Source organism: Fistularia commersonii, chromosome 20, assembly GCF_037954325.1.
Source record: "Fistularia commersonii isolate RoL2024-O1a breed Wild chromosome 20, RoL_Fcom_v1.0, whole genome shotgun sequence".
NCBI lineage: Eukaryota > Metazoa > Chordata > Actinopteri > Syngnathiformes > Fistulariidae > Fistularia > Fistularia commersonii.
The window spans coordinates 4,284,152-4,303,495 of NC_141303.1; the positions used below are offsets into that span (position 1 = coordinate 4,284,152).

General features: G+C 39.7%; 1 protein-coding gene across 2 annotated transcripts; it reads left to right on the forward strand.

Moving 5' to 3' along the window:
• The first annotated feature begins 1,160 nt into the window (after positions 1-1,160).
• On the forward strand, positions 1,161-17,997 carry tmem200a (transmembrane protein 200A). Of its 2 annotated transcripts, XM_086167423.1 has the most exons (6): positions 1,161-1,789; positions 1,891-1,947; positions 12,617-12,751; positions 13,058-13,356; positions 13,558-13,721; positions 14,888-17,997. In XM_086167423.1, exons 3-6 carry the CDS (start codon positions 12,624-12,626, stop codon positions 16,016-16,018), a joined length of 1,722 nt encoding a protein of 573 aa, XP_086023549.1. In that variant the 5' UTR covers positions 1,161-1,789; positions 1,891-1,947; positions 12,617-12,623; the 3' UTR covers positions 16,019-17,997. The 2 variants fall into 2 exon arrangements, with proteins under 2 accessions (XP_086023549.1, XP_086023550.1); XM_086167424.1 differs by lacking the exons at positions 1,161-1,789; positions 1,891-1,947 and having other exon boundaries at positions 12,637-12,751; positions 13,156-13,356.
• Positions 17,998-19,344: the final 1,347 nt, after the last annotated feature.

A 19,344-nucleotide genomic window follows, 5' to 3' on the forward strand; every position in this document is an offset into this window, starting at 1 on the left:
TTAGTCCTCTTTTGACTCTCAGCTCCAGTATGTTTTCATTTCCACCTCCCAGGGAATGTAAATTCAGTTGCTGACCGCTGTGCCAGGATATAACTTCGATCCAACAAACTACCGATAGCAAACTTTCAGGGTTTCCCGGTGGGCGTAGAATTGTGTGCGGACAAGATGAGATTTACTATGACTAGAGAGCTTCCAAGTGATTCCACGAGGACAGACAAAGCTGTGAAGTGGTCATATTCCTGGAGGGTTGTTTTCAGTCGTTCTCCGGTTATGGTGTCACGATGAGGTCCAAGGCCAAGGAAAGCAACAAAGATGAGAGACAGAATGTCCTGTAAATGTTCGCACACGGTACATGCTTTTAGATGTATTATTACGCCCGGGGCTGTTTTATTTCTCGCCAACTTAATCTCAGCCATCTGAACAAATAACAGTCTCTCACACACCCACATGCAGCTTTTAGTGGCTGCCCAAATATCTGTCCTTCATTCTCTTCGGCTCACCCGATCACTTCCAGCATGTAAATACAGGAAATGACACACATACCAGCATGTAAATCCTTCTCTTTGTGTGTGTGAAGTTTTTTAAAATCGCAGATTTGGATCTGCACCGACAACGGTTTTACCTCTAATGACTCTCCAGCGATCATTCTTACAATCACTGTCAAACACTCTGTTTAAATGTATGAATGTAGCACGTCTGCCACACATGGATCAGGGCAGCGGGGTAAAAAAAAAAAAAAAAAAAAAAAGCAAATCCATCTGATAATGACTTGAAATTGCTCGTTCAAATCATTCAAATTCGATAAAAACATACAATGAACTTTCCATTCCCTCTCATATTGCTGAACATTGGGTTTGGTGAGTTGCAAGTAGCTGCGGGCCCCTGGGAGCATCATTTTTAGCCATTTGATGTCAGATCCTGCGCTCAAATCATTATAAACAACCGTCCCGAACATTTAACAGCTGGAACTGAGTGGGAAAATCAATTTCTGGGCGGGGGAGAGTGGGACGTGTTCAACGAGTGGGTTCCTTTTTTTTTTTTTATGCCACGCTGGGCGGCAATCGCTCTCGTCCTTCTGTCTTTCATCACATCCAAGTCATCCCCCCTTCATCTGCAGGCACACACACACACACACACACACACACACACACACACACACACACACACACACACACACTCGCCTCCCCCCTCTCTCTTTCTCTCCATCGCTCACACGCACGCACACGCACACGCCTCTAAGACAACCCCCTCGCATTCCCATAAGCAGAAGCGCGCTGGAAAAGGGACGTCTTGCTTCTCCGTCTTGATTTCTCATCCGCTTTACAATTTTTCTCCAGATGTTTTATTCTTTTTTCCTCTTAAAAGCTCATAGAAGAGAGTTATTTATTCGCTGGCTTTTTTTTTCTAAACGCACTTTTTTTTTTTTTTTAGATTTCGACGCGAGAGTAGCTGGATAGCGAGTTTTACGCACAAAGACACGCCGAGACGGACGTCGCGCCGGCAGCTGGTTTTGTAGTTCTTTTTTTGTCCAGTGAACTACAAAACGTTTCTACGTTGAATAACAAACAGCAGAGCTTTTAAATACCGGGGAGTTGGGTGAATTATTTCCTCTCTAACGCGAGTTTCACAAGCTTTTCCCCCTTTTTTTTTCCCCCTCTCCCTCCCATCGGAACGCACTTCATTTCCAAATGGCACAAAGCGTCCAGAGAGCGTAACAAAGACAGAGAGAAGATCCAGAGGAAGTTGGATGGAGAGAAGCCTGCTGTCTCCTGACCCTGCTTGCACGGAGGTTGCGCCGCTTCCTGTCATCTTAATGTCTTTTGGCATGGCGTTTCCCTGGAAGTAGCCTTCTAAGTAAAAGATGGCTCTTTACTTTTCCCCGGGTTGCAGCTTGATCCCTTTCCACTACTGATGGCGCATTGAAAGAGAAGAACGCTCCCTGAAAAGGTGAGAGAGAGAGAGAGAGAGAGAGAGAGAGAGAGAGAGAGAGAGAGAGAGAGAGAGGTGAAGCTGTGGACACTTCATCCACAAACATCTGAAAGTCACTGCTTCGGTTTTATCTTTTTATTTCCCTCTATATTTAATGGCGCGTTGTTTAATATTGGATGAAGAGGGAAGTCTCGAAAGAACAACCGGTTCCTGACAGACTTTCACAAGACCTGTGCAATATTTATTTATTTATTCATCTTTTTTTGTTGTTGTTTTATTTATCTATGTATTATATATATATATATTTTTTTTATTATTTGAGTATTGGAGGGAGTCCACACTTATTGTTGACACATATGCCAAAACAGCAAACACAACTTTCTAGTGGCATGACATCTTTCCACACAATGAAGGTCAAACATCCTGCTAAAAGAACATTTCAAGGAGGAGCAGGTTTGTCTTCTGCTGGGGTTCTTGTGACTGAGATGGTTTCAGTCACTCTCCTCTTGAGAGCTGCTTCGGAGAGCACCTTGGATTTCCCAAAGGCATTTTCTGCTGTCAGATACGTTGAGGAAAATGAGTTTAATTAAAGAATCATTTGGAAAGTCAAGTAACATGTTGGCTAATCCTCCTTCATGGATATCATGTTATTAGATAATCCAGTTTAAATACCTCAGTAGTGGGTCAAGTGTTTTACTGTCATACCCAAACCCACCTTGCATATCTGACATATTTGTGTCAAGATGTTTAATATTCTGACTGGAGGTTGACATACTTGTTGTTGTTATTTTGTCTGATGATATATTTTTGGGGATGCCAAACACTAAACGGACTTAAATTCGACTGAAAAAAGCTCGATTTTTCTTACATTTTGTCTCACCAACATATTCAGCTGATCATAGGGCACAGTGTTGACTGAAAATGGAAATGGTCAAATGGATTCAGGGTTATGGATGGATCCAAAATGCAATGCTCTGTGACAAAGGCAACCAAAAATGACCTTTATTAAATTACATTCAAATGATTATAAACAAAAATATTAATGTGGCAATCTATTAAACTATAGTAAAGCAAAAAAAAATTAAGGTTAGAGACCCTGCAATTACAGCTCAGACACACATTTAAGGTCAAGGTTACTAATTTGAAACCCAAATGTGAGATATTTGAGGACAGAGCGGGTGATGACAATCAGGGCTCGGGGGGGAGACAGGGTTAGTAATCCCGTTGGAATCCACAGGGATCTCGCTGGAGGCCGTACACAAACACACGCGCCTGGCGCGAGCGTCGGATGATTCAGTCGAAAACTTTGAACGGCGCTGAATCTTCGGAGCGGCCAATGACACTGATTCAGCGTGAGGGGATGCGAGACATTAATGTATCAAAATAATGAGTGAAAAAAACACAAATAAGATGGTAAAATCCCTATTAGGATTTGACAGTTTGGAGGCTGCATTAGAAAATGCTGCGATAAAAGGTCAGCAGAAAATGCAAAGTGACATATTCTTTAAATGAATCACGCTTGATCACGAGTCCAATGGAGTAAAACAAAACATAAACATGCACTGGATATCAGTCCATCCATTGCTTTTCCTTTTACTCAATGACTGTCATTTCTCCTCATATCTGATGAGTGCTCTCTGTGATCATCTTCCCTGTCTTCTCCAATAATAGACCATTTCTCAGAGATTCCCCACATGCATATATTATGGCAAACAAAACAATTCCTCAAAGTATAATGAGTGTCTAAGAAGGTTTGATGAATTTTAAAGACTCCAATGCCTGCCACTCTGTCCCTCTCATTAACAAGTCCTCAATATATGAATATGCAATTATTTTTAATTTTCAGAGTTACGCTCACAGATGCACGACATCTGCCGCTTTAACGCTAAAGCCAGTATCATTGTTTTTGAGCTGGAGGCCCAAACTTTCTGAGCTCATTTTTTAAATTCAGATTTCGCCAAAAACTGTCAAAAACTGACATATTCATCAGAAGAACAGAAGTTTATGGTTAAACAAGAAATAGCCCAACAGGGGATTTGTAGGTCAATATCAATTATCAGCTGAAATGTTTGTTGTTTGTCTAAACAACCGGCTACACTGAGATCAGTGAGACATCAATTAGATTTTAGACACTCATCAGGTTTTAGTTGGAAATGAGAATCGAGTTGATGACAAAAAAGAAAAAAAAAAAGTTTTTTTACAAAGAAACTATCAACGTCAAAACATGGTATAATGTATAATAACATTTTAACACAACAACACGGGGTCATCATCATCATCATCCATCTTCTTTATCTTAATCAGATAGCTGACATTAGACGTTCTGATGATGTCCGTCGGGTATAACAAACCAATGTATAACACTGATTTTTCAATTTTACACGCTAACATCGAAATACACCAACACTGATCTATTTGCGAAAGAAAAGTATGAAAATAGAATAGACTAGAATGCTCTTTATTGTAATAACTGACGCACTGGTCAGGCTGTAATACTTTCCCAGTAAGCACAGCAGAGACTTCAGCAGAACTTGTGTTAAGGTCAGAGTATTTTAAACAATGACAGAATTTTACAGGTGACTGCAGTTCCATTATATCAGTGAGGAATAATATTATTTGTACACCCAATCAGTTGTTGTGTCTTATTAAGTCTGCATTGTGGAAATATTAGAAAGTAGATTATATTGCTAGCTGGTGGACAATGAGACAACAGTGGGGGGTAAACAGCAGGAGGTGGAGATTCTTTCACTGTTGAATAATGTCTGTTATACAGGACAGATCAGACAGGAAACAATAAAAGATGAATAGATAGATTGTACATCAATTTTAAACAGTGATTTCAGAGCTTGTGTATTGAATTCTGTGGGTTTTTTTTTGGTACGTGTATCATGGTTGTTGGAAGCCAGTAGAACCAGGGATTTGAAGGACGTGAACTAGACTCTCTGAAATTAAGTTCCTTTAGTTGACTAAATTAAACCATTAGATTTGTGTTAAGTGTTTGAAATAGGTGGACTGAATGCGATCATTCATCCAACAAGGAGCAATGGAGAGTTAAGAGTCTATTTATGATTTAAACTGTGTCATTTCATGCGGCACTGACTTGATATGGATCATGAATGTGGAAGAAGGAAAAAAAACACAAGGAGTCAAATACGGGAAAATTCCTCTTAGACATCATCCATAAATAAAAATCATATGATTAATGTATCTGCCATCAATGCAGAAACGTTAAATATTCAAGTTATATTGAGTGGCCATTCTATGTAATTTCCCATACACTGGACGCCTCAGACTTCCTGCTGAAAAATTGATATATGATGTAGGTTCAAAACTCTCGACATGGAAAAATGCCCTCTGTAGGTGTTTCAGAGAGCAGTAGTTTGTATTCTTTTATCCATTATCCATTATCCATTTTTGTATCCATTCCAAAACAATGCCAGGTATTTGTTTACCTTGTTTTCATTTTCATCTTGTTTGGTCAGCGCTTCAGTTGGATGACCAAACCTCATATTCTCATGTGGTTTATTCCCACTGACGAGCAAGAGGAAATTGAGATATCACATATGAGTTGAAGTAGATGAAGCAGATTAAAAGATATAAGTTAACGTCAACAAATCTTTACTCAAAGCTCAAATGAAGGCTGACGACCAGCTGATTCTATACTCAAGAAACAGGTGCCCGACACGAGGGCAGGCTGGCAGCTGGTATGAAGTGACGACCCAGGGGATTAAAAGGGCAGCCAGATGGAGACAATAAAAAGCTGGGAATTTAAAAATGGGGGCTGCGATTCCCCCCCCAAAAAAACAAAAAACAGGAAATAACCCGGCGAAGAACTCTTAAGGACAGCCACCAAAGTTATATAGATGACAAAACTGAAGAGGGGTCCGAATAGAACCAATGACAACTTAGCGTTTTCTCTCAAAGAAGCAAGAATAATAACGCTGGCATCTTTCAAACAACAAAACATATTTTAGCAATCGCTGGTTATAATCAGCAAGGGTTCTGAAGATTTTAACTTAAAGTGAGACTAAAACGGGGCGGTGCAGTGGCTGGCGCTTTGGCCTCGCAGCGCGAAGGACCCTTGTTCGATTCCGAAAGGGGACCTTTTCTGTGTGGAGTTTGCGTGTTGTCTGCATGGGTTTCCTAAAACATGGAGCAGATAAATTTGGAAAATTGTCCAGATGTGTGAACGAGAGAGTCAGTGGTTGTCTGTCTAAACATGTGGCTCTGATATTGACGTACCCTTCCTCTCACCCGACCGGGTCAGGCTTTAGCATTCTCCGTGACCCAGAGTAGGTGATGGACGGATAAGACTAAAATGTGATTGTATGCTTTTGCTATGTGGAGCTTTGTGATTTTTTTTTCCCAACCAAAATTGTCAAATATTTCATGGAAAGATATGAAAATAATTTTGGCTGGTTACAAAGGAAACCTATGAACTTCAGCACCGCTGCATAGACTTGTGCTCATGAAAATGCCACATAAATAATAACACAAATAGCATTTGTATTTTATCGAACAATGGATTGTTCCGTTAAACGCTGTACCAAAGAAATGAAACCAAATAATATGTTTGGACACAATTATGTTGATTTGAATAAAACTAGTTGATACATATATGAATGGAAAGACACCTGAAACCGGATCGAATCCACAGAGGTGGTTCTTAGACACAATTGTGTTCACAAGCAGAGAGCTGGTCTGGTTTAAACTACCTACCATTCTGCAGTAAGCTGTTCATCTGGGAATCAGAAAGACATGAAGGTGCATATGCAGTACAAGCTCCTGTTTTGCAGAATTGAGTATAGAATACTGTTGTGATAAAGCATGCTATGAAACCATCCTCTCCCAGCTAACAATATGAAATGGAATTGGCTGCACCAAACCAGGCGGGAAAGAAACGACTGACCATAACAACTTGTACGGAGTGAATATCAGGATTTCTAAAGACAGTAAAGGGATTTTTTTTTTTTTGGGCAGTGGGGAGACTGAAATGGCCTTGTATGTTCAAACGGCTGTGGGAAGCTTCTCAGCAGAGGACTCTGACCTTTCTAGAAAAGCAAACAAAGATTTCCACTTCAGGGATCGACAAAGTCAATTACTTACAGGCGTGGCTCTAAGAAACACAGGTCTCCAATTCAGTGAGTTTGTCTTATATGTCAGTTTATATCTCTTCGGCGTTTACTTATATCGTCATGTCGTACGTAGTAAAGAAACACCCTCATCGTTGACATAGTCATGATCTTGGGGGCTTTGCATTTCCATTTTCTTTATTTATATCAATGTTTTTACTTGTCCCTCGAGCTAGCGGTTTCGTTTTGTATTCTCATCTGCGATCAAACCGTCCAAAAATAACATTCTCAGTTATTCCCTCACAGGAGATATTTACTGGGTCAAATTATTTCATCACTGCCATGCAAACATGTGTTTCTTGACTGCTGCTCAGCTGTTGGAAGGCAGTAGCAATTAGGTCCTTAAAACATATGTACTTATTTTTTGTAGCCGATCAATAACGCTTTGATTTGAAGTTGTGACGATAATGAAACCGGTTTTCCATTCCTCCCTCAAGGTCTAAATCATGTTTCTGCACAAGTTGAAGGTGCATGAAACTCCAAATAACTTCACATTTTCTGATATTAAATATAAACTCACAATTCTCACTTCTGGTATTGTGACATTTGAATAAATTGGAAAAAAAAAAAATGACCCTAACCCGCTGCTTGGTAATTTAATGCTACTTTCTAGCAAGGGCATTTTACTGCTGCAACAGCTGCAGTTGGTCCAGATCAGTGATGATCCATAATTAGAACAAAGGATGTCATGATGTCTTCATTTTCTCCAAGGCGCAGTCTTGTCAGATTCAGTTTCAAGTCAAGTAATGACATGATGAGCAAAGAAACGGGAAATGATAGCTATATTGATTGCACATGATTTGGATTGTATGAGCGGTGTAGTCTATAGCAATAATCTTAATGCTACTCGAGGAAATGCATGTAGATGATTTTTTAAATAATGCAGAGAACATTTTCCTGCAAGGGATTCATGAAAATACCCCATAAATTAACATGAAAAAATTCCCTCTTCCGAAATCATTATAGAATTCCAGACAAACACTGTTTGCAATATAAGAAAGTAATTTCCCTTTGTGTGATAATGCTCTCGTATAGGTAAAATTTAAGTGTCAAGAAAGTATCACAGAGCTTTACATCTTGATCTGACTTCTTCTATGGCAGAAATGATTAAAACTCCTAATAATCTGCTTCTTTAAATCTATTGTCAGGAAGGCTTTGTTTCAAGGGATATTGTTTTTGTTTGACTCCCACCCCCCTTGTATTATGGCAGTTGACCTTAGCAGTAACATCAGGGGGCTTTATATGCCTCCCTATTTGAAGCTGCTTCTAGTTGGAAAAGTGACCCGGGTTTGTTTTTTGAAGCATTTATTTCAGTTATTAAGCCTCAGTTACCGCAGCACGACACCAAAATAAAAACACATGGCCTACTCTAAGCATAATAAGAGAAAATTTTACTCCATCTATGACATATTTCTCAATTGTGTCTTATTCCACAGAAATGAATCATTTGAGATAAACTTTTCTCAACATTCTTTTTTTTAAAGAAAGAAAAAAAAATGGTCTTCCACATTGAGAGGACATTGAGAGGACACAAACACAGCAACACTGTCAGAAAAAAAAAAAAGTATATTTTCTCAATGTCAAACCCAATTTCCCTCACCCTTTCAGTTCATCCCTGCTATCTCCCGTTCACTTTTCCCTCTCCTTTTTAATTCTACTTTCCAATTCCCTTACGCTATCCCCATCCATCCCGATTCAAATCCAGCATTCTTCACATTGAAATCCTTTCCCCTCTTTCTTTCAATCACACCTGGGATCATCACAACAGCTTGCTGAGGCGTCCAAATAAACACTTAAATCAAAATTATTCTTTGGAATGCATCCCCATTGTTGATAGGATGCAGTGTTAATAGCATACCTGTCATTCCTGACACAGCAAGCAGTTGCTATAGAAACATGTCACCTAGCAGCAGCACATGCGGTTGCCATAGGGGCAATACATCACATGATATCTCCTATAGATTAAGCAACTTATAGTCATTGGGCCACAATAGGTCTCTCCTCACGCGGAGTAAGTGTTGCATTGAAGGGTAGGAATCTCTGTACTCACAGAGATGAAGTTCATTGTAAAAGGAGTGTTTTTGTTCAATAGATGACTAATTGCAAATGTCAAAAGATGTCTATACGCAGGATGACTCAATGTCCTGAAGACTGTGTACATCATTTGGTTTTAATGTGTTACCATAAGTAACATATTAAAGCGGAAAAGCATTTTCGTCGAACGTGATCACACAGAGGCAAATTAATTATTCATTGAACACTAATTTCGCAAAGTGCTCATTTATCTGGGCAAATGGAATAGTGCCCGTAGCATTATTTATGTTTCATATAATAGGGGGAGAAAAAAATGCATTGATTCACTTAGATGTGATCACTCCTCCGACTAAATAAATGCCATGTTAGAAAAGATAATAAAATGTTTTTTTGAACAGCCGGAACAGATCCATTGACAGGGTGTAATTCTAACGTGTTTAATATAATGTATGTCACGTGGTCCTCCACTTTCTCCACAGCAGAAAGCCTTGTTGAATCAGAGCCTGAGTGGTTTCTCATTAAGCTGCCAGTGTTTGTTACGGCGGTATTTCTTGCCTTCTCTTTGCGCCACTTTTTTTTTTATTTTCCCAGCCTTGTTAAACCGACAGATGCACTTGGCTTGTTTTCTGTGTAAGTCCTGTCATCAGAGGCAGGAGAAACACCGAAGTCTTCGCCATTGTTGTCAGGCCTTTCTGTGTGCTCATCACTTGCACTTTGTCTTCACAAAAACAAGCCTAAAAATTGCTTCTGCTAGAGTTTTAAATTGTTTTGAAGCTCTGTTGCAAAGATGTTTATTTTCACGCCACGAAAATCTTCCTCTTTAAGTCTTTCAACTTTCACCTGTATTGCTAGTGTCATCTTTCCTCTTGTCTTTAATACCAGTCCTATATTTTTCTGCGATCCAGCCCTACTTTCTCATTGTAAATAGAGGAAATCTCTCCACCTGCTCCTGGAACGTTGTGTGGGTTCCCGCTCGACGCGCACACCAAAAAGTGAGAGAAAACAATCAAACTGAGGCAGCTTAAGAGAAAACAGAAGAACCCAAGAAATGAGCCTGGTTGTGTTTGTCTGTGTCATTCACCATCTGTGGTAAAGCACTTTGTTGCAGCAGCATTGCCTGACTGACATGAAAAAGACATTATAATGTGAGAAGGAGAGACGAGGGTAGTGGGAGGAGAACATGCTTGGTCTTTGTGTGATTCATAGCTACTTTGAATACTTAACGCTTTGCCTAATTCTAAATCTTAAACCAGACTTTATTGTTTCAAGATATCGAACAGCAAAGGAAAGTAAGGAGGAAAAAATGGGACCTGAAAAAAAAAAAAAAAAAAAAAAATCAAATTACTAACAGATAAAGAATGCGGGTTAGGAAAAATATAAACAGAGTACGATAAATGAGTGCAGAGCCGTAATGGAAGAAAATGAAGTAAGGGAGGAGTAAACTACGGGGTCGCAACCTGAATGCATTAGCGGGCTGACAAAGGAAGAGATTCACAGATAGGGTACTTGTGTGAAAGAAAGAAATAAACGGCAATATAGAAACAAGGAGAGGGAGGACATGAAAAGAAAATGAGCCACGGAGATCATGAATGTATTCTGGTCTTGACGCCAGATCGGTTTTATCTTTTCACACAGACATGTGAAATGGGCACTCGGTGAAATGCACTTACTATGGAAATGTCTCCATACAAGCGGTGTATTGGATATGTCGCTGTTCGGAAAAGAGGTATTGTGGTGGTAAAGATACAGTAAAAAAAATGGAAAAAAAAACATGGCTTGGGTTTTGAAGCCGATATTAATATTTGGGTGTTAAAACAGTCACATAAAAACGGGAGAAAATCCATGTCTATTAAATAAGTACAGGTTCCAAAACGTTTCAAATATCAAAAGCGCAGGTGCTCATTTTCCACACCGTTGAATAGGAGTTCTATATCTAATGTATTTTTTTGACATGTCAGCAGGAGCTAGAGGTTGGCGCTGCATAGTAGAACTAATTTCAACACATTATACTTTTGAGTAGCCTGTAAAAGTCCACTTAATATGACTTTAAAATGCAGAGGAATACATCAGAATTTTTTAAATATCTCAGCAAATTGTAGAAACGCCTTTTGACTGTAGTGTATTAGAGCTTTATCAGATCGTGATTGCATGTTCCATCACGTAAGGTTCACCTTACTCATACACTCATACCCTTATAATGGAGGCTACCGCTCAATACGGCAACCTGCTCATGATTGTTATTTTTGAATTATTAAGAGCATCTGTGTCTGGATCAAGGATGCTTCAATATGAATCCTGGAGAAGGTAACGACAGAAAACCCAAAAGTCCACTGACAGAAAACCCAAAAGTCGGAAGGGGAACACATGAAATTTCTGGTTATTCAACATCAAATATAGCCTTTTTAATCTTCTTAGTGTGAAACGGGACAAAGCTAATGTTCATGTGATCCCAGATTAACAGGCACTTAAAACCAAATGAAGGCTCATGCAATAAGCCTGTTTGTTTTAAGCCCTCGTCCTATTAATAACTATTAATAGGCATCCGTGCAGCTGGTGATGACTCATTTGAATATTATCTGAGGATTGCAGCGTGGTATTTGAAATGTTATTGCTGCAGTATCTATGTAGATAATTAAAACAATGAAAACAAAGCACACAAAATAAGAATTAAAAGCCACGCGTTGTGTCTTCTTGATCACCCTGCTCCTTTGAATACGTCTTTTAGAATCTCCCCGCTGTTCCTAAGCGACACTTTTGGATAGCACTGTGAACAATGATCTCCAAAACTCAGCCTAAGAAGGGTTTCACTTGTCCCATGTGCAGCACATACCTATATAGGAAACTGATTTTTCTCTGAATTCCAAATAGAATTCTAAAAATGCATCGACACGGCAACTATTTTCACTTGAACGTGCACTCTGAGTGACATTTTGAAAGTCGAAATTTTAACTTTCCCAGTTCCAATGGGACAGATATTGAAGAACTTTATGATCCGACAGAGTTGGAGAAATTTTATTGTTGGGTAAAATGAAAAGTTAAAAATTATATATAAAAATACAGACAGACTCTTAAGTGGTCCATGAATATAACGTGTTAAAGCAGGGGTGGGCAATTATTTTGGCTGGCGGGCCACATTTCTTATTCAATTTTTATGCTTGGGCCAACTTGGTGTCATGTAAATTAGACAAAATGAAAATTGCAATCTTAATATTTAGATTTTGAGCATTTTATTTCAACTTTAAAATCATATAATTGTACCAACATTATTTTGTATGCAATCATCTACACAAAATTAAACAAAAGGAAAAATTTATTTCAATGAGGATTGAAAATACTCATTAAAATATTAAAAGAAAATTGTTTGACTGGCTGGATAAAAAAGCAAAGCGGGCCGGATGTGGCCCCCGGGCCGTTAAATGCCCGGGTCTGTGTTAAAGGCTTACGTGGAATTAAAGGAAAAAAAAAAAAACCATCACGTTATGTATTCATTTGACTTATAATGCTTTTCCTTATATTTACAGGATAAGCATGACTGCTGCAGCAGGTGTGCTAACAGGCTTGGCCAAGCTAAAACGCCAAGACTCTGCTCGCTCTCAGCAACGTCCCATACCACCCACATCACCAGGCCTCGGTAATCCCACCCCAGAGGCTCCCAGGTAACCACGGAGGGGTTTGGTAGCCTCTCAATATTTGTATGTTGTCGGTATCGCATGCAAATGCAGTGTTGCAATGTTTGCCATTTAGGTTTTGATTAATTACCACCAGTCACAAGAAGCAATTGTTAATTCCAGTTTAAGAAGTACACATGCATGCACGGGCTTCACTGCAAGGAAACATTAATGCTGTAAAATGTTTGAGCATGCGTAACGTCGGCTATGAAAGTTTAAACATACTGTGTTGCTTCCACAGAATGCTTTAGATTCTTACTAAAATGTATACTTGACATCATTATCTGCCACCAGAAAGCGTAAGCGTCGTGCTGATGTTGTGGTTGTGCGTGGAAGGCTCCGGCTATACTCTGCTTCTGGGTTTTTCCTTCTCCTGGGACTGATCATACTAGCCATCGGGATTGGGATGGCAACACTGGGATACTGGCCACAAACTGAAACTATGTCCTCGGCTAAAACACCAACTGGTGAAGGATCTAAGACCTCGACTGCTGGAGCGGATGAAAAAACTGCCACAGGTCAAGCAAGTGGAGACAAGTTGGTTGTCACAGAAGGGGACACGGGAAACTCCAGCGCGGGTCATAATATTAGGGGTACGTCAAATTCGTTCAGTTTCAGACTAAAAAAATTCTCAAAGTAAGATACCAACCCTTCGACACTCGCACACCCGCCCTCATCGATGTGACAAAATACAAATATTATGTGTACGTTTCTTGAAGAGCTAAAATCTTTGCCTTACAGTGGTTCAATTTGATAAACTATTGATTGTACTTGTCTTTATTTTCTGCATATAGTTACACCCTCGAAGCATACAGGGGGAGCTCTGACACGTTTCTTGGAACAGCATCGTCACTCTGAGAGGATGAAGATGCTTGGCCCCTTCACAATGGGCATTGGGATTTTCATTTTCATCTGTGCCAATGCTATTCTCCATGAAAATAGAGACAGAGAAACTAAGGTAGGGCAGAAATCCAACAATCTTTTAATACATACATAACATAGTTGACATAGTTTGAGAAGAGAGGAAATGATTTTGCTTTACTTTTGGATGAGTACGTTCTTTTGTGTACAAAATAATATATTCACGCCGTTTAGACGAGCTATTCCTCACAAAGAGCACCAGGTCTAATGTACCCTTGAGATATACAATTTCTTTAAAGTGGTTCACTGAATCATCAACAGTGTCTGGGACACACACACACACACACACATATTGCCACCATTGGAAAGTCTCATTTGAGCACTAAATGCCATTGTGTCTGGAACTATAATGTTATTATCCCAGTAAGCAGTAAAAATGATAGAACTAATATGAAAAGAAATGTGAGGAGCACATATTGTGCCCAGGGGAGTTTCAGAGTTATCTTCAGGAGCTGAATCTGGATAACTCCTGCTTTCAACTTGGATTTAGCTTTGATTAAATAGCAATAAAACCCTCAAGGAATGCTGAAATGACTACATCGTTGATGCAGGTTTGTAGAAATTATGAATAATCCAACACATATTTATACAACATGATAGTCCAAAGTGTTTGAAGTGGCAGTTGTCTGGAGGGTGTTTTGATTTGATAAGAGTGATCTTGGGTTGCAAAAGTAAAATGACCACTTGCCAACAAGCTATGGAAAATAAAGACTGAACTGAAGTTGAATTTTTAAAAAAGGCGTCACCTTGTTTAAGTAAATTCTGTGATTGCCCTTTAAAAACAATTTCTCCGAAATTCAGGAGCAGCATATATGATCAAAATTTTTTATGTCTTCTCTTTTTCTGGTATCAGAACAATGACAAACATGCTCATAGCAGTCGTCGATATTCATCATCTCTTTATAACACGCAGATCACATTTCTTCCTTCCGTATTTCCGCGATTTTCCTCTGCTCATATTTCATCTGCCCTTACACTTGCTCTTTCCTTTCTCTCGATTGGATTAATCCCACCTTCCTCCCTTTCTACCTTCCAGGCAAACCCCCAGGAATCAAGATCTCTGGGGTCATAAAACAACCAATATATATGTGAACAAATGTAGACATAACTGGGGCAAATTTAGAAATTGAATATTAAAAATTCCCAGGGGACGAACATGAGTTTTCGTGCCGCTAGTAATAAAGATTTGCTTGTCTGTTGTAGATTATCCATATGAGAGACATGTATTCGACAGTGATAGATATCCATCGTCTTAGACGGAGAGAGCAAAAGCAACACCTCCAGCACAACAGCTATGCAAGGGACGTTGGGGATAATCGAGTCTTCGCCTCCGAGAACGCCAGCATAGTTCGGATGCCCAGCAACTCACTCCTCACCTTCTCCTCTTGGGCCGGAGGCGGCGCTGGAGGCGGAGGAGGGCCCGCGGAAGAGGAGGAGGTGCTGTTAGGAGACGAAGAGATTCAAAAATGCAAGGAGCAGGCTAAACTGGATTGTAGCTTTGTGGGACTCTTGGCGCCGCTCTACAAGGATCGGCCCTTCTATGGCCCGGGGCTTGGGTTGGCTCACTCGGATTCTGTGCACTCCCAGTGGTCCATGGATAGAGATGGGGAGAAGGGAGGACATCATGCACGCTCCATCGTCTCCTCCTCTATCTCTGCATTTACACTCCCGGTTATAAAACTCAACAACTGCGTAATCGATGAACCCGAGATGGAGGCGATCACAGAGGAGGAAAGAGAAGGACACAGAAGAGAAATTGAGAGATTGCAACCGCTACGGTCCATGGAGTCCTTAGTCGTTCCTGTAGCATCTGTTGCTAAGGCCTCAAAACTGCCAGGATTACAACGCAGCAACTCAGCCTCATCTTCATCTCAGTGCTCTACCGTCTCCTCTTCCTCACTCTCCCCGGCCCCATCCTCTACCTCAGGCTGCTGGCTTTCCCCTGGAGCGGCGAGGACCGACTTTGGCTCCAACTCCTCTCTGCACATGCTCAGCAGCCACTCTAAATCTTTGGACCTCGAGCGCAGGCCAAGCATGCTTACAGTGCATCCGGAGCAGCGTAAGCACCCCAGCTGGCCCCGCCTCGACCGTAGCAACAGCAGTCGGAGTATCGGCGGCAATCGGGGCAGCAGTAAAGGCTACATGAGGCTAGAGGACAGGGAAGACCAAGGGGAGCGGTTATTGGATATGCCGCCATCGGCGACAGTAAGGCGTGACTACAGTAAGCGGGAGCAGCTGCTAATGATATCGAGGTCACATAATAATCTGAGTTTCGAGCACGACGAGTCGAGCAGCGGCGGACTGAAGAGAGGCAGCTCGGAGACTCGATTCTGATGAAGATGAGCCGAAACGGTTCCGCCTCCTCCGTATTGTTTTCCGAAGTGTTCTTTTGCGAGGGGAACATGACATTTAAAAAGCTGCATCCCAGGAGAGGAAATTAAAACATTTCAAAAAGAACTCTTCCAAGTTGCAGACGGGAGAGTAGAAAGTACTGGATCATCTTTTGGGGTGAGAGGTTACGGCCTCAATTCCGCAAACTTAATTTTGACCATTTGTACCAGCAGTCCTACAGCTGTCTTTTGTCATCTAAGTGTAGAAAGATGTTGCTTAGATACATCTTGACAAAAATGGACAATAAGTCATCAATCTGCAATTTAAAAAAAAAAAAATCCACAAACTTTGATAAAAATAATCAACCCTAGAGACATGGCTTTAAGGTAAACACTGTTCCATAGTGAGTGTTTTTTAAAAGTGTTTCCATGTGGTGAAACCAAAGTCACAGTGAAAGCACCTTCAGCAGATTTCTTCCATAATGGGTCGCGATGACACAAAGACAGAACTTTCATCAAGGCATAAGACTGCAAAATTATTATCCGGGGGAAAAAAAAAAAAAAACTCCTAATAAGGCTATTGAACTCAAAGATTGTTATTTATAGAGTTTGGTTGTGATCATTTACTTCTCTGAACTACATTGATCAGTTTCATTTTTAGTTAAGAATAAGAATAAGAACAACTTTATTTATCCCGAAGGAAATTGTTGTGCCAGAGTTTCAAGTAAAACGTAACAATAATAAATAACAGTAGGAAGGAGGGAGAATAAGAAATACAAATAAAACGTGATGGCATGATCTGTAGCACAAGGCTCGGGGACAAAGGTAAAAACATGTTCAAATATTCCATTTCAGCTAGTACTGATTTTCAATATAATCCATCCATTTTTAAATTTAACCTCTGAAACAGAGCATAAAATAAAAAGGGAAAAATGAGAAAATCCATCAATTCTGTCTGACCAGCGAGGTGACCTGTCTTTGCCATCTGCTATAATTTTCTGATTCCATTGGGTTTTTTTTTGTCTGCCATAGATGTGACTCTTGCATGCACATACCTTCACATTAGTCAATTATCTTCACCTAAATTTGACTTGTAATGTTGGGTGCCTCGGGTTAAAAGCCTAATAAAATGTGCTATGGGTCTGGAATACCCGTAGGCACCTTTTCATGCTCTCGGCAGTGAGAGAGATGTATTTCAATGATAAACAGTCGACTGTTTAAACCAGGGAAGAAACACACTTTCATGCAACCCAAACTTGTTTTCTCCTTCACTGTCCCGGCAGTTTACTAAATGCATTCAACGATTGAACGTCCCATCAAATATTTTTCCTTCCTATATTATACAACTGTCTGTCACAAGGAACTTATCACTGTTGTTGTATCGCCGAATTTGAGGATTGTTTACTTTTGTCTAATCTTAAAGTACATGTAGAGGTTATTACAAAGAGTGTAGGCAAAATTATTGTATAAAATTGAAAGAAGTCGAATAATGGTTTATGTAGATTGCAAACATTTTTTACTGAAGTCCATGTTTTTGTCTTTTCTGTTGAATATATCATCCAAATTGCTGCTACTGCTACTAAAATCCAGAAAAACCACCTATGATACAGAACATTTCATTCCATGCAATAGTAGTGCAATATGAGAAAAGTAATTCCATGGTCTATACTCAGGATAGTCTTTAATTCTAACTGATTGGTAAAATTAAGTTTCAATTTGTAAGCTAACACATTTCTAGCTGTAAAACCAAGTAGTTATAATTATGACATTCAAATTATACCAAGAATATAACACAATCCTTATTTGACGGCACGGTGCGTTATTGTTTTCATTTACCGTATGATACACTGAAAACAAGGAATTCTGCTATTTAACAACGTCATACAAATGTCAAATTTTTATCCTGTGTGGGAATAAATTGCATTTTCAAAAAAAATGTGTGATGTTAGTGATAATATTAGACTGAATCATTGCTACGTGTCGATTCACGTATCAAGTACTTCCTCTACTACTTCCTATCTAATGGGTTACCGAAAGGCAAGAGCACCCTCTGGGAATGCAAACACACACACACACGCACGCACACACGCACACACACACACACGCACACGCTCAGGAACATAAGCTCAGAAACACACAGCCCAATTCAAACCACTTACAAATTAGGGGCGTCCCCACCATCTTTGTTCTACCACTTCTTTATATTCTGCATGTAGAATAGACTACAGCTCTCTGGGATGATCGCAGGGAAAACACACTGATCAATACATTCAATAACTCTAACCCAATTTCCAAATGACAGTTTTAAATCCCATGAAAACATGCACATTACTCCTAAAATGCAAATACAGACACACAACAAGAATACTCCTAATGCTATTTAAAAGCAGGTTGGCTGATTGCGTATGTGTAACCAGGACAATCAAACCATATCGAGTCTAGAATTAATTTAGGGAGCAAAGATGGGTGAAGTTTTATCCGAGTTACCATTCGCAAAGTTACAGCAATCTAGTAAAAGGAAGACCCTTTGTTAGTTCCCCCTAACTACATTTTGGTTGGGTTTACATTTGCTCCATAAAGACAGATGACTTAAATTTGAGGCAACTGAATTAACTGGCTGAAACATTTCACTGTGTTCATAGAAGATATATTTAGGGATTAAATAAATGTGACTTTTTTGCAACCTATTAAGCCTTGTGACAGGTGGTCTCTCAAAAATTCACAGGATGTCATTCCTGTCTTAAGGAGCAGTGAACAAACTCACAGAGACAAGTCTACGAACTCCATCATTCTGTACTGCCGGTGTAACTCATCAGAAGACAGCTTGTCCTTTCTCAACTCCTCAGTTCTGCACTTCAACAGGGTGAGAGACTGAAGGGCTGCTTGCGAATGGCTCACAGTCTTGGACTATTAAGCTGTTCCTTTTGAATTTTGTGTAATCTACACATTTAAGTAATGAACCTGTCCTTAATAGCATCTCTTTGTGAGGTGAACACAACCTTGAGCATGAAGCGTTTCATAAACCCACAGCCAAAATTTGTCAGAGAAAGTGTTATTAACTGTAGTATGAGCAATGGTTTGTTCACTGTAGAAGCACCTTGGTCATATTCACCCTTGTTGAATATTTTATTTCTGAAAGCCAGACTAAAAGGAATGCTCTCTTTTTGAGGAAAAACTGTTACGTGATGATATCCTAGAAAACCACAAAGTCAACGCTGAAAATCTTCAAGGAAGACACTTATGGCCTCTTAGCTTAGCAGTCATTAATAAAGAAACTATTTCATTATAATTGACAATATTGTAATATAATATAACTATCATTCCATGGAA